The sequence below is a fragment of the Oncorhynchus kisutch genome, linkage group LG9 (genome assembly GCF_002021735.2).
Source record: "Oncorhynchus kisutch isolate 150728-3 linkage group LG9, Okis_V2, whole genome shotgun sequence".
Classification (NCBI taxonomy): Eukaryota; Metazoa; Chordata; class Actinopteri; order Salmoniformes; family Salmonidae; genus Oncorhynchus; species Oncorhynchus kisutch.
In genome coordinates, this window is record NC_034182.2 from 39,956,922 (window position 1) to 39,970,533 (window position 13,612).

Consider the following 13,612-nt stretch of genomic DNA (forward strand, 5'->3'; position numbering starts at 1 on the left):
TGTTTTACAGTACAGTGCTACCCTGTTTTGCAGTACAGTACTACCCTGTTTTATAGTACAGCACTACCCTGTTTTACAGTACAGTACTACCCTGTTTTACAGTACAGTGCTACCCTGTTTTACAGTACAGTGCTACCCCGTGTTACAGTACAGTACTACCCTGTTTTACAGTAGTTCTACCCTGTTTTACAGTACAGTTCTACCCTGTTTTACAGTAGGTCTACCCTGTTTTACAGTACAGTACTACCCTGTTTTACAGTACAGTACTACCCTGATTTACAGTACAGTACTACCCTGATTTACAGTAGTTCCACCCTGTTTTAGAGTAGTTCTACCCCGTTTTACAGTACAGTGCTATCCCGTTTTACAGTACAGTACTACCCTGATTTACAGTAGTTCTACCCTGTTTTACAGTACAGTAATACCCTGTTTTAGAGTAGTTCTACCCTGTTTTACAGTACAGTAATACCCTGTTTTACAGTAGTTCTACCCTGTTTTACAGTACAGTAATACCCTGTTTTAGAGTAGTTCTACCCTGTTTTACAGTACAGTACTACCCTGATTTACAGTAGTACTACCCTGATTTACAGTAGTTCTACCCTGTTTTACAGTACAGAGTAAGGAACCCTTCCTCCTCTCAGGAGGATCATAAGTTACTTGATAAGAATCAAAGAGCTGTAGTTCAGGAAGAGAAACCAGATCTCCCTTCACTTCCGTCTATTCAGCGATTCAACAATACCGTCAATAACACTGTCAGGAAGCCAACTGGAGACAGACACGTACACAGGAATGTACACACAATGAAGTAGACACACACACACACACACAGCTCACATACAAACAGGACACTCACTCAAGGTCCTGTTTGCATACACGCACACGAACACACACAAACACACACACACCTCTCCCAACATACAGTATACTCACCAATCACCAGGTCAGGTTTGGGCCCTTGCAGCATGTGATAGGCCCTGCGGTAACCTTTGACCCGGATGCTCCTCCTGTCCAACTTCTCATCCGGGGTGAAGCTGGGGTTAACCAGTTGGACACGGCCGTTCTGGATGAGAAACCCCATGGTGACAGGGGAGAACCGTGTCAGGATCTGGGAACCCTCAAAATACGGCTCTACATCGACTTATAGGAACCACGTTGTCTACGTGAACTTGGTGTGAAATGTATTTACAGAACAACCTGTACAGGTGTTGTTCAGGGAGGGGGTGTTGTTCAGGGAGGGTGTTGTTCAGGGAGGGTGTTGTTCAGGGAGGGGGTGTTGTTCAGGGAGGGGGTGTTGTTCAGGGAGGGGGTGTTGTTCAGGGAGGGGGTGTTGGTCAGGGAGGGGGGTGTTGTTCAGGGAGGGGGTGTTGTTCAGGGGGGCGGGGTGTTGTTCAGGAAGGGGGTGTTGTTCAGGGAGGGGGTGTTGTTCAGGGAGGGGGTGTTGTTCAGGGAGGGGGTGTTGTTCGGGGAGGGGGTGTTGTTCAGTGAGGGGGTGTTGGTCAGGGGGGGTGCTGTTCAGGGGGGGGTTGTTCAGGGGGATGAGGTGTTGTTCAGGGGGATGAGGTGTTGTTCAGGGGGATGAGGTGTTGTTCAGGGGGATGATGTGTTGTTCATGGGGATGAGGTGTTGTTCAGGGGGATGATGTGTTGTTCAGGGGGATGATGTGTTGTTCAGGGGGATGAGGTGTTCTTCAGGGGGATGAGGTGTTGTTCAGGGGGATGATGTGTTGTTCAGGGGGATGATGTGTTGTTCAGGGGGATGAGGTGTTGTTCAGGGGGATGAGGTGTTGTTCAGGGGGATGAGGTGTTGTTCAGGGGGATGAGGTGTTGTTCAGAGGGATGAGGTGTTGTTCAGGGGGATGATGTGTTGTTCAGGGGGATGAGGTGTTGTTCAGGGGGATGAGGTGTTGTTCAGGGGGATGAGGTGTTGTTCAGGGGGATGAGGTGTTGTTCAGGGGGATGAGGTGTTGTTCAGGGGGATGATGTGTTGTTCAGGGGGATGAGGTGTTGTTCAGGGGGATGAGGTGTTGTTCAGGGGGATGAGGTGTTGTTCAGGGGGATGAGGTGTTGTTCAGGGGGATGAGGTGTTGTTCAGGGGGATGAGGTGTTGTTCAGGGGGATGGGGTGTCACCTTCTTCTGCAGAAAGAGCTGCTCCTCGTCACTCTCAGGGGGAAGTCCCTCCCCTATGAACACCAGTTCAAAGGTCATGTGGGGCAGGAGAACGGACAATTCCTATTGGTGGAGGGGAGGCAGTAAAACAAAGGCAGGCAGACAGATAAACAGACAGAGAGAGACAGACAGACAGACAGACAGACAGACCAGCAGAGAGAGAGAGAGATAGGCAGACAGACAGACAGATAAACAGACAGACAGACCAGCAGAGAGAGAGAGAGATAGACAGACAGACAGATAAACAGACAGACAGACCAGCAGAGAGAGAGAGAGATAGGCAGACAGACAGACAAACAGACGGTTGATAGATGTTACTCTGGGTGGGAAGTGAAACAGGAGGGGTCAGTTCTAATCTCTGTGTTTACGCCCTGCTGAGAGCTGCAAGGACCAGACAAAGAGGCCTCACAGGAAGAAGCAGGGGATGAAAGTGAAAACACACACACACGCACACAGGAAGAGTAAGTGATTGCAGAAGAAGTGGTGATATGAGCAGGGTGGAAATCCCAGGCGTTGCAGTCTTACCCAGAACACCTTGAGACAGCGGAACTCCCTGTAGGAGTCGATGATGTGGATCTTTAGAGACTGCTTCTTCTGGATGTTGAGCTCTGGAACTGAGGAGGGACAAATACTGCACACTCAGTCGTCTTGTTCAGTTAACCTTTCTCTTTGAGACATGCCATGATTACACACACACACTCTCACACACTCACAGTCTTTGGGCACCATCGACGTGATTATGTAGTAGATGGATAGAGGGGAGCTGAGAAGAACAGCCACAGGAGAGGACAGACTAATACCCCTCCACTCACAGTACTGACTCCACAACACTGAGGAGAGAGAGAGAGAGAGTGAGAGAGAGTTTTGGCAGCCAAATATGTGTCCTCCTGCTACGACCTGAGGGACAGCCAGTGTAAAGTGCAAAGTAATGTCGATAATATTTCCCATCTTGTTTTGTTTTTGTCTTTCATACCAGGTCATGTGTCTTCTCAGTCATGTTGCCACTGGTCCACTACCAGGTCATGTGTCTTCTCAGTCATGTTGCCACTGGTCCACTACCAGGTCATGTGTCTTCTCAGTCATGTTGCCACTGGTCTACTACCAGGTCATGTGTCTTCTCAGTCATGTTGAGACTGGTCTACTACCAGGTCATGTGTCTTCTCAGTCATGTGATACTGGTCTACTACCAGGTCATGTGTCTTCTCAGTCATGTTGACACTGGTCTACTACCATGTCATGTGTCTTCTCAGTCATGTTGACACTGGTCTACTACCATGTCATGTGTCTTCTCAGTCATGTTGACACTGGTCCACTACCAGGTCATGTGTCTTCTCAGTCATGTTGAGACTGGTCTACTACCATGTCATGTGTCTTCTCAGTCATGTTGAGACTGGTCTACTACCAGGTCATGTGTCTTCTCAGTCATGTTGAGACTGGTCTACTACCAGGTCATGTGTCTTCTCAGTCATGTTGACACTGGTCTACTACCAGGTCATGTGTCTTCTCAGTCATGTTGACACTGGTCTACTACCAGGTCATGTGTCTTCTCAGTCATGTTGACACTGGTCCACTACCAGGTCATGTGTCTTCTCAGTCATGTTGACACTGGTCTACTACCAGGTCATGTGTCTTCTCAGTCATGTTGACACTGGTCCACTACCAGGTCATGTGTCTTCTCAGTCATGTTGACACTGGTCCACTACCAGGTCATGTGTCTTCTCAGTCATGTTGACACTGGTCCACTACCAGGTCATGTGTCTTCTCAGTCATGTTGACACTGGTCCACTACCAGGTCATGTGTCTTCTCAGTCATGTTAACACTGGTCTACTACCAGGTCATGTGTCTTCTCAGTCATGTTGACACTGGTCTACTACCAGGTCATGTGTCTTCTCAGTCATGTTGACACTGGTCTACTACCAGGTCATGTGTCTTCTCAGTCATGTTGAGACTGGTCTACTACCAGGTCATGTGTCTTCTCAGTCATGTTGACACTGGTCTACTACCAGGTCATGTGTCTTCTCAGTCATGTTGACACTGGTCTACTACCAGGTCATGTGTCTTCTCAGTCAGGTTGAGACTGGTCCACTACCAGGTCATGTGTCTTCTCAGTCATGTTGACACTGGTCTACTACCAGGTCATGTGTCTTCACAGTCATGTTGACACTGGTCTACTACCAGGTCATGTGTCTTCACAGTTATGTTGATACTGGTCTACTACCAGGTCATGTGTCTTCTCAGTCATGTTGACACTGGTCCACTACCAGGTCATGTGTCTTCTCAGTCATGTTGACACTGGTCCACTACCAGGTCATGTGTCTTCACAGTCATGTTGACACTGGTCCACTACCAGGTCATGTGTCTTCACAGTCATGTTGAGACTGGTCTACTACCAGGTCATGTGTCTTTTCAGTCATGTTGACACTGGTCTACTACCAGGTCATGTGTCTTCTCAGTCATGTTGACACTGGTCTACTACCAGGTCATGTGTCTTCTCAGTCATGTTGACACTGGTCTACTACCAGGTCATGTGTCTTCTCAGTCATGTTGACACTGGTCTACTACCAGGTCATGTGTCTTCTCAGTCATGTTGAGACTGGTCTACTACCAGGTCATGTGTCTTCTCAGTCATGTTGACACTGGTCCACTACCAGGTCATGTGTCTTCACAGTCATGTTGACACTGGTCCACTACCAGGTCATGTGTCTTCTCAGTCATGTTGAGACTGGTCTACTACCAGGTCATGTGTCTTCTCAGTCATGTTGACACTGGTCTACTACCAGGTCATGTGTCTTCACAGTCATGTTGACACTGGTCTACTACCAGGTCATGTGTCTTCTCAGTCATGTTGACACTGGTCTACTACCAGGTCATGTGTCTTCTCAGTCATGTTAACACTGGTCTACTACCAGGTCATGTGTCTTCTCAGTCATGTTGACACTGGTCCACTACCAGGTCATGTGTCTTCTCAGTCATGTTGACACTGGTCCACTACCAGGTCATGTGTCTTCTCAGTCATGTTGACACTGGTCCACTACCAGGTCATGTGTCTTCTCAGTCATGTTAACACTGGTCTACTACCATGTCATGTGTCTTCTCAGTCATGTTGACACTGGTCCACTACCAGGTCATGTGTCTTCTCAGTCATGTTGAGACTGGTCCACTACCAGGTCATGTGTCTTCTCAGTCATGTTGAGACTGGTCTACTACCATGTCATGTGTCTTCTCAGTCATGTTGAGACTGGTCTACTACCAGGTCATGTGTCTTCTCAGTCATGTTGAGACTGGTCTACTACCAGGTCATGTGTCTTCTCAGTCATGTTGACACTGGTCTACTACCAGGTCATGTGTCTTCTCAGTCATGTTGACACTGGTCTACTACCTGGTCATGTGTCTTCTCAGTCATGTTGACACTGGTCTACTACCAGGTCATGTGTCTTCTCAGTCATGTTGAGACTGGTCTACTACCAGGTCATGTGTCTTCTCAGTCATGTTGACACTGGTCTACTACCAGGTCATGTGTCTTCTCAGTCATGTTGACTGGTCTACTACCAGGTCATGTGTCTTCTCAGTCATGTTGAGACTGGTCTACTACCAGGTCATGTGTCTTCTCAGTCATGTTGAGACTGGTCTACTACCAGGTCATGTGTCTTCTCAGTCATGTTGAGACTGGTCTACTACCAGGTCATGTGTCTTCTCAGTCATGTTGACACTGGTCCACTACCAGGTCATGTGTCTTCTCAGTCATGTTGACACTGGTCCACTACCAGGTCATGTGTCTTCTCAGTCATGTTGACACTGGTCCACTACCAGGTCATGTGTCTTCTCAGTCATGTTGACACTGGTCCACTACCAGGTCATGTGTCTTCTCAGTCATGTTAACACTGGTCTACTACCAGGTCATGTGTCTTCTCAGTCATGTTGACACTGGTCTACTACCAGGTCATGTGTCTTCTCAGTCATGTTGACACTGGTCTACTACCAGGTCATGTGTCTTCTCAGTCATGTTGACACTGGTCTACTACCATGTCATGTGTCTTCTCAGTCATGTTGAGACTGGTCTACTACCAGGTCATGTGTCTTCTCAGTCAGGTTGAGACTGGTCCACTACCAGGTCATGTGTCTTCTCAGTCATGTTGACACTGGTCTACTACCAGGTCATGTGTCTTCACAGTCATGTTGACACTGGTCTACTACCAGGTCATGTGTCTTCTCAGTCATGTTGAGACTGGTCTACTACCAGGTCATGTGTCTTCTCAGTCATGTTGAGACTGGTCTACTACCAGGTCATGTGTCTTCTCAGTCATGTTGACACTGGTCTACTACCAGGTCATGTGTCTTCTCAGTCATGTTGACACTGGTCTACTACCAGGTCATGTGTCTTCTCAGTCATGTTGACACTGGTCTACTACCATGTCATGTGTCTTCTCAGTCATGTTGAGACTGGTCTACTACCAGGTCATGTGTCTTCTCAGTCAGGTTGAGACTGGTCCAATACCAGGTCATGTGTCTTCTCAGTCATGTTGACACTGGTCTACTACCAGGTCATGTGTCTTCACAGTCATGTTGACACTGGTCTACTACCAGGTCATGTGTCTTCTCAGTCATGTTGAGACTGGTCTACTACCAGGTCATGTGTCTTCTCAGTCATGTTGAGACTGGTCTACTACCAGGTCATGTGTCTTCTCAGTCATGTTGACACTGGTCCACTACCAGGTCATGTGTCTTCACAGTCATGTTGACACTGGTCCACTACCAGGTCATGTGTCTTCTCAGTCATGTTGAGACTGGTCTACTACCAGGTCATGTGTCTTCTCAGTCATGTTGACACTGGTCTACTACCATGTCATGTGTCTTCTCAGTCATGTTAACACTGGTCCACTACCAGGTCATGTGTCTTCTCAGTCATGTTGACACTGGTCTACTACCAGGTCATGTGTCTTCTCAGTCATGTTGACACTGGTCTACTACCAGGTCATGTGTCTTCTCAGTCATGTTGACACTGGTCTACTACCAGGTCATGTGTCTTCTCAGTCATGTTGACACTGGTCTACTACCAGGTCATGTGTCTTCTCAGTCATGTTGACACTGGTCTACTACCAGGTCATGTGTCTTCTCAGTCATGTTGACACTGGTCTACTACCAGGTCATGTGTCTTCTCAGTCATGTTAACACTGGTCTACTACCAGGTCATGTGTCTTCTCGGTCATGTTGACACTGGTCTACTACCAGGTCATGTGTCTTCTCAGTCATGTTGACACTGGTCTACTACCAGGTCATGTGTCTTCTCAGTCATGTTGACACTGGTCTACTACCATTGCTTTAATGTATTGTTGTTCTCATTAATATTGTTGTTGTAGTTGTTGTTAATGGTAATCCCATGTCCACTACTACTATTATTATTGCTGTTGGTCCATTTATTTCTATAGAAATATTTTATATTTTTATTTTTCTATATGTATAATTTGACAATGTAAGTAATAATGAACTTGCCATGTCAATAAAGTCAATTGAATTGAATTGACAGAGTGAGAGAGCGACAGAGAGTGAGACAGAGAGACAGAGTGACAGAGAGAGGAGAGACAGAGAGTGAGACAGAGAGAGAGAGAGACAGAGAGTGAGACAGAGAGAGAGAGAGACAGAGTGACAGAGAGACAGAGAGTGAGACAGAGAGAGAGAGAGACAGAGTGACAGAGAGACAGAGAGTGAGACAGAGAGAGAGAGAGACAGAGTGACAGAGAGACAGAGAGTGAGACAGAGAGAGAGAGAGACAGAGTGACAGAGAGAGGAGAGACAGAGAGTGAGACAGAGAGAGAGAGCGACAGAGAGTGAGACAGAGAGACAGAGTGACAGAGAGAGCGACAGAGAGTGAGACAGAGAGAGAGAGAGACAGAGTGACAGAGAGAGAGACAGAGTGACAGAGAGAGGAGAGAGAGTGAGAGAGAGAGACAAAGAGAGAAAGTGACAGTGATAGAGAGAGGGAGAGGGAGAGAGAGAGAGAGAAAGTGACAGCGATAGAGAGAGAGAGAGAGGAGATAAGAAAGAGAGAGAGAGAGAGCGAGAGAGAGGGGAGATAAGAAAGAGAGAAAGTGACAGCGATAGAGAGAGAGAGGGGAGATAAGAAAGAGAGAGAGAGAGGGAGAGAGGGGAGATGAGAGCAAGAGAGAGAGGGGAGATAAGAAAGAGAGAGAGAGAGGGAGAGAGAGAGGGGAGATAAGAGAGGGAGAGAGAGAGGGGAGATAAGAAAGAGAGAGAGAGAGGAGATAAGAAAGAGAGAGAGAGGGGAGATAAGAAAGAGAGAGAGAGAGAGAGAGAGAGAGAGAGAGAGGGGGGAGATAATGAGAGATTTAATGAACATCAGTATTATAACATTGTTTGAAGGTGAAAGTGAGTGATACAACATTAATGGGACTATTGTCCCATTCTGGCTGTAGTTTCTGTTTTACCCAGTGGTTTGGTGACGCTGGGGACTGCATGAGGAGCTGGGCTACAGAGCAGGATGTCTCCCTCCCTTTTCAGGGGTCCAAAGGGCTCACTGTGACCTTAACACATCACATACAGCAGGACAACTTAGTTCATCACTACACAGCAACACTAGGTACGTTACTCCACTATAGTAACCCATAGGTACCTTGTCTATGAAGTACAGTGTTGTTACTTTGGTAATAAAAACACCCACCAAATCATCATTATCCAATCAAAACGTTCACCAAAACATCATTATCCAATCAAAACGCTCACCAAATCATCATTATCCAATCAAAACGCTCACCAAATCATCATTATCCAATCAAAACGCTCACCAAATCATCATTATCCAATCAAAACGCTCACCAAATCATCATTATCCAATCAAAACGCTCACCAAATCATCATTATCCAATCAAAACGCTCACCAAAACATCATTCTCCAAAACAAAGTGATGTGAGTTGTTGGCTACTGGGCCGTACCAACCTTTGAACCAGTGGGGGTATTGATCTCTGGACTGTTCCACTGTGGGATGGAGCTCATATCTGGGGGAGCGTACCAGGAGGCTCCAGTGTACCCAGTAACCACTGCCCAGTTTATTCTTATTCAGGAAGTGTTCCAGGTCAAAATCAACAGCTGTCACCTCTGATTGGGTAGAATAGTGGACGAAGAAACCAAGAGAGGAAGAGAAAAGTTGGAGAGGTGGGGGGGGGGGGGGGGGGGGGGGGGTTTACAGAATGAAAAGAAAGCTGTAGCATAAGAGAGGGAGGACACTGAGATATATATACATTCAGTAGCGCTCTTATGGTTCCTCCTTCCTTGCTGGCCTTAAACACATTCCCTGTCATTTTGTTACTGCGCCCCCTACCTGCGGCATAGCTGAATGGCAGCTCGGCAAGCTGCGAGTCGTGGCTCATGTAGCAGGCCAGTTTTTCACACCAGTGCTGGTGACTGGCATCCTCTGGACAGCGGATCTGGTCTGCCTGGGAACACTGGTCAGAACAGTACAGGACAGCCTTGCACTGTGGACTATGGGACGAGAGAGACACAGCAACATACCGCAGAGGGAAAAGAGAGAGGGGAGGGGGGAGAGGAGGGGGGAGAGGGGAGGGGGGAAGAGGGGAGGGGGGAGAGGAGGGGGGAGAGGGGAGGGGGGAAGAGGAGGGGGGAAGAGGAGGGGGGAGGGGGGAGAGGAGGGGGGAAGAGGGGAGGGGGGAGAGGAGGGGGGGGGAAAGGAGGGGAGGAGGGGGAAGAGGGGGGAGAGGGGGGGGGGAAGAGGGGAGGGGGGAGTGTAGGAATAGAAAAAGGAAAGAGAGTTGGGGAAATGGAGACAAAGAAAGACCAGGAGATGGACGGATGACAGAAGAGCAACCAGACGAAGAAAGGGGAAGGAGGCCGTTCAAGACATGCAGGGAGAAAGACAGAGGAATTGAGAGTGTCGTGTTTGACAATGTGAGAGAGACACTTGTTAGTAAACACTTCCTCAAAAATAGTCTTACATTCTCAGACAGACAATAGCTACTTCCTGTATATCAACAAGCAACGTTTAAAAAAAACTGACTCTGCAAAGTAACGGATGACCACAAATGCCAATCTCTTTTCCTGCTTAAGCCAAATCCTTCGTCATGACAACCACATAGAAGCTGGCGAAAGCAACAAAACCACAGTCTGCCAACAAAGCTCTTCTATCCACACAGAACCAAGGGGGAAGGAAAAAGTGGGATTTACGGTGATAAAGAAACCTGATAACCCAGCTAATAGGTTCCTGCTGACTTGCAAAAGACCTGAGCCATCTGTTTCAACAGGCCTCAGTAATGCTGAGCTGAGCACTAATCTAATGTAAAAAGCCTCTTAAGCATGGCACCTCTCTGAGAGTCTCAGCTGGTGGTAACCTAGCCCAATGCTGCGTTGGAACATAACCCACTACCAGATATGTGCTGTAACAGACTATACCTGTGTAATCCTTTGGGACCATAACATCATTATTGGAGACTTTTGGTTTTACAAATGCCAAATCTGTTGAGATCACTACTCTGTTTAGCTTGCCTCCAGCAGGTCGTGTTGCCATGTGCGTTGACTACAAATCACCTCTCTCTTATTCTCTCAGTACTCTCAGGTCTGTCAGGTCACCCAAACACTCTCTCTCTCTCTCTCTCTCTGTCTTTGTCTCTGTCTCTCTCTCTCTCACTGTCTCTCTCGATCTCTGTCTCTCTCTTTCTCTCTCTGTCTCTCTCTCTGTCTCTTTGTCGCTCTCTCCTCTCTGTCTCTCTCTCTCTGTCTCTCTCTCTCTGTCTCTCTCTCTCTGGCTCTCTCTCTCTCTCCTCTCTGTCTCTCTCTCTGTCTCTCTCTCTCTGGCTCTCTCTCTCTCTCTCTCTGGCTCTCTCTCTCTCTCCTCTCTGTCTCTCTCTCTGTCTCTCTGTCTCTGTCTCTCTCTCTTCCTCTGTCTGTCTGTCTCTCTCTCTCTCTCTGTCTGTATGTCTCTCTCTGTCTCTCTGCCTCTCTCTCTGTCTCTCTCTCTCCTCGCCTTACCATGGTTTCAGCTGACTGGGGAAGGAGTGTTTCTTACACACGTGACAGTAGCAGGTCGGAGGCCAGCGCATGCTGAAGGACTCTCCTCCGTCCACCTGCTCCACCTCTGTGAGGCCCCAGTCACCCAGGGCCTGGGGCCACAGGACCACCTTCAGAATGGTGAGGGCCTTCTCACACCTACTCAGCAACCTGGAGGATGAGAGGAGAGAGAGGGGGGGGGGATGAGAGGAGAGAGAGAGAGAGGGGAGATGAGAGAGAGAGAGAGAGGGAGAGAGGGGATGAGAGGAGAGAGAGAGAGGGGGGGATGAGAGAGAGAGAGGGAGAGAGGGGATGAGAGGAGAGAGAGGGGGGTGAGAGAGAGAGAGGGGATGAGAGAGGGAGAGAGACAGAGAGACAGAGAGAGAGGGGATAAGAGAGGGAGAGAGACAGAAGACACGTAGAAAGAGCTATATACTGGGTTAGAAAACAGTTATGATATCTTACCAAAAAGAGGCCCTTTGTTCCTTATAAATAGGGGGAAAAGCTGCTAAGTAGAACCATACAGGGTTCTTTGGTTTGTCCCCATAGGGAAACCCATTTAGGTGCTGGGTAGAACCCTTAATTTATGGGTTAACCAAGAACCATTTGATCATTTGGAGGCCTCCCGAGTGGCACAGTGGTCTAAGGCGTTGCATCTCAGTGCTTGAGGCGTCACTACAGTCCCTGGTTTGATTCCAGGCTGTATCACATCCGGCTGTGATTGGGAATCCCATAGGGTGGCCTTTATTTGAGGACCTAGTTATACCCGAACACAGTGGTGTTAGGAAACTACTGGTTTACAGGCCACATCAGGCCTGCAAGTCATACTATGCTGGCTTTGCAAAGTGATGTGTAATTCCTATTGGAATCCAGCCAGAGTCTAATTGTTAGTCATCTGCAACCTGCATTCAGAATGTCTGCCAGGTTAAGGAAGATTGAAAACTGAGATTACCTCAATCATCTAAACTTGAACAACCATCTCAGTATAACGGGTCCAGTCAACAAAATGACTAACATATTGGATTAGTTTAGAAAACTGTATGTTATTTATATTCCTGTAGTATAAAATGAATCAAAACACAGATGTAACAGTAAAACAAACCATTCTGAAAATCTCCCTGCAAAAGAGCATGCTGGGAAATATTATATATGGTTCTATGTGGTACCCTTCTTGACTTCCAAAGAACTCTTGGTAGAACCCTTTGCCTTACAAAAGAACCCTCGTCTTCCAAAAAATGATTGGTAGAACCCTATCCTTCCGTAAAGAACCCTTTTAGAACCCTTTTGTCTGAGTTTGTACCTGTGAAGCTTCTTGTCATTGACGTGGAGCATGTGTGGTCTCCGAGGCAACCCGCCAGTCATGGGGGCCTCCATGCAGCGTCTCAGCAGTCCTACCATCTTCTGGATTGTCTCCAGGGCCCCCTTCCCATCTCCACCCGCCGCCTCGCCCCCACCCAGCGCCCCCGCCCAGCCACCGGCCAGCACGTCAAAGCCCAGGGGCAGGCCAGAGGCATCCGTCACCATCAGAACACTCTCTCCTTCACTACTTACTACAGAGGGAGAGAGAGAGAAGAGGGGAGGAAGGGTGGGAGAGACAGAGAGACAAAGAAAAAGTTGGTTCGATAGGGGCAATTCTATGGTAATGGCTTACGCTGAGACTGATTTTTCATATATATTTTTTGGCATAGACCTAAAGAGTCTCAGCATAATTCCGTTATCGTGGAATTGACCGTAGGTATAGCGTTTTGGTATTATGGTATGATAGCTTTTTGGATAACAGCTTCAAGAGGTAAGAATGAAATACTCTGTGTGCTACAGTAGATCACGCAGACTATGCCTAAAGGTTTTACTCACTGAGCTCGGAGGGATCCACTCCAGCCTGTTCCATCCGTGGAATGGCTGCAGGGGGCGTTGCAGCGCAATCCAGCAGGTGCAGTATCCAGTACGGTGAGCGGTCCATGTGGTATCGGGGAAAATCGTACCCCCAGAAATCACTATGTGGTTCTTTGCGCCCCCTACGGGTGGTCTGGAAGCAGCGATACCACTGTGCCATAGCCTCGGAGAACTCAATCATCCGGTCACGGTAACCTGACACTAACTCCATCTGAAAATGAGCAAGACGTAGATCGGTCAAAAAGACTCAAGAGAGAAGAGAGGTAGACCGAAAGAGCACTAGGCATAATATGGAGGAAATGTAAGGGACGTTGTCAACCACAGACACACGCTACAGATAGTGAAAACATACATATTATTCCACCATCATTCTATCCTATTAATCAACTTCCATTAATAGAATTTTCTTTACCTTGAGTAGGGCTATATTTTTCGCTTAAAACAAAGTTTGTTCTTTGGTTGGAAAAGGCCTTCTATCACCTGTAGCCTAGGTTGCTTTGAGGAATTTGAAAAATGAAAATAAACATGCGACTAAATAT

General features: G+C 47.7%; 2 protein-coding genes across 2 annotated transcripts in view; both read right to left on the reverse strand.

Annotated features, from left to right (window-relative positions):
* The window catches only part of LOC109896543 (zinc finger MYND domain-containing protein 15), a gene marked incomplete at its 5' end in the record, with an annotated part of 11,757 nt that extends 2,048 nt beyond the window's left edge, over window positions 1-9,709 (reverse strand). The window contains 7 exons of the mRNA XM_031831386.1: window positions 931-1,060; window positions 2,128-2,229; window positions 2,692-2,780; window positions 2,880-2,996; window positions 8,611-8,706; window positions 9,120-9,278; window positions 9,502-9,709. Coding sequence (XP_031687246.1) covers window positions 931-1,060; window positions 2,128-2,229; window positions 2,692-2,780; window positions 2,880-2,996; window positions 8,611-8,706; window positions 9,120-9,278; window positions 9,502-9,709 — 901 coding nt within the window. The remainder of the gene's footprint in view (window positions 1-930; window positions 1,061-2,127; window positions 2,230-2,691; window positions 2,781-2,879; window positions 2,997-8,610; window positions 8,707-9,119; window positions 9,279-9,501) is intronic.
* Window positions 9,710-11,088: 1,379 nt separating this feature from the next.
* LOC116375309 (zinc finger MYND domain-containing protein 15-like) lies at window positions 11,089-12,591 on the reverse strand. The gene is made up of 2 exons (XM_031832582.1): window positions 12,481-12,591; window positions 11,089-11,351 (listed from the first exon to the last, which is right to left on the reverse strand). The coding sequence occupies exons 1-2, from the start codon at window positions 12,576-12,578 to the stop codon at window positions 11,159-11,161; spliced, it is 291 nt and encodes a 96-aa protein (XP_031688442.1). The 5' UTR covers window positions 12,579-12,591; the 3' UTR covers window positions 11,089-11,158.
* Window positions 12,592-13,612: the final 1,021 nt, after the last annotated feature.

Excerpts from the sequence above, each read along its gene's own strand:
- LOC116375309 (XM_031832582.1), bottom strand. The coding sequence starts at position 12,578 with ATGGTAGGACTGCTGAGACGCTGCATGGAGGCCCCCATGACTGGCGGG. Across the intron at positions 11,352-12,480 it reads AATGACAAGAAGCTTCACAG|GTTGCTGAGTAGGTGTGAGA; the intron begins GTACAAACTCAG and ends CTCATCCTCCAG.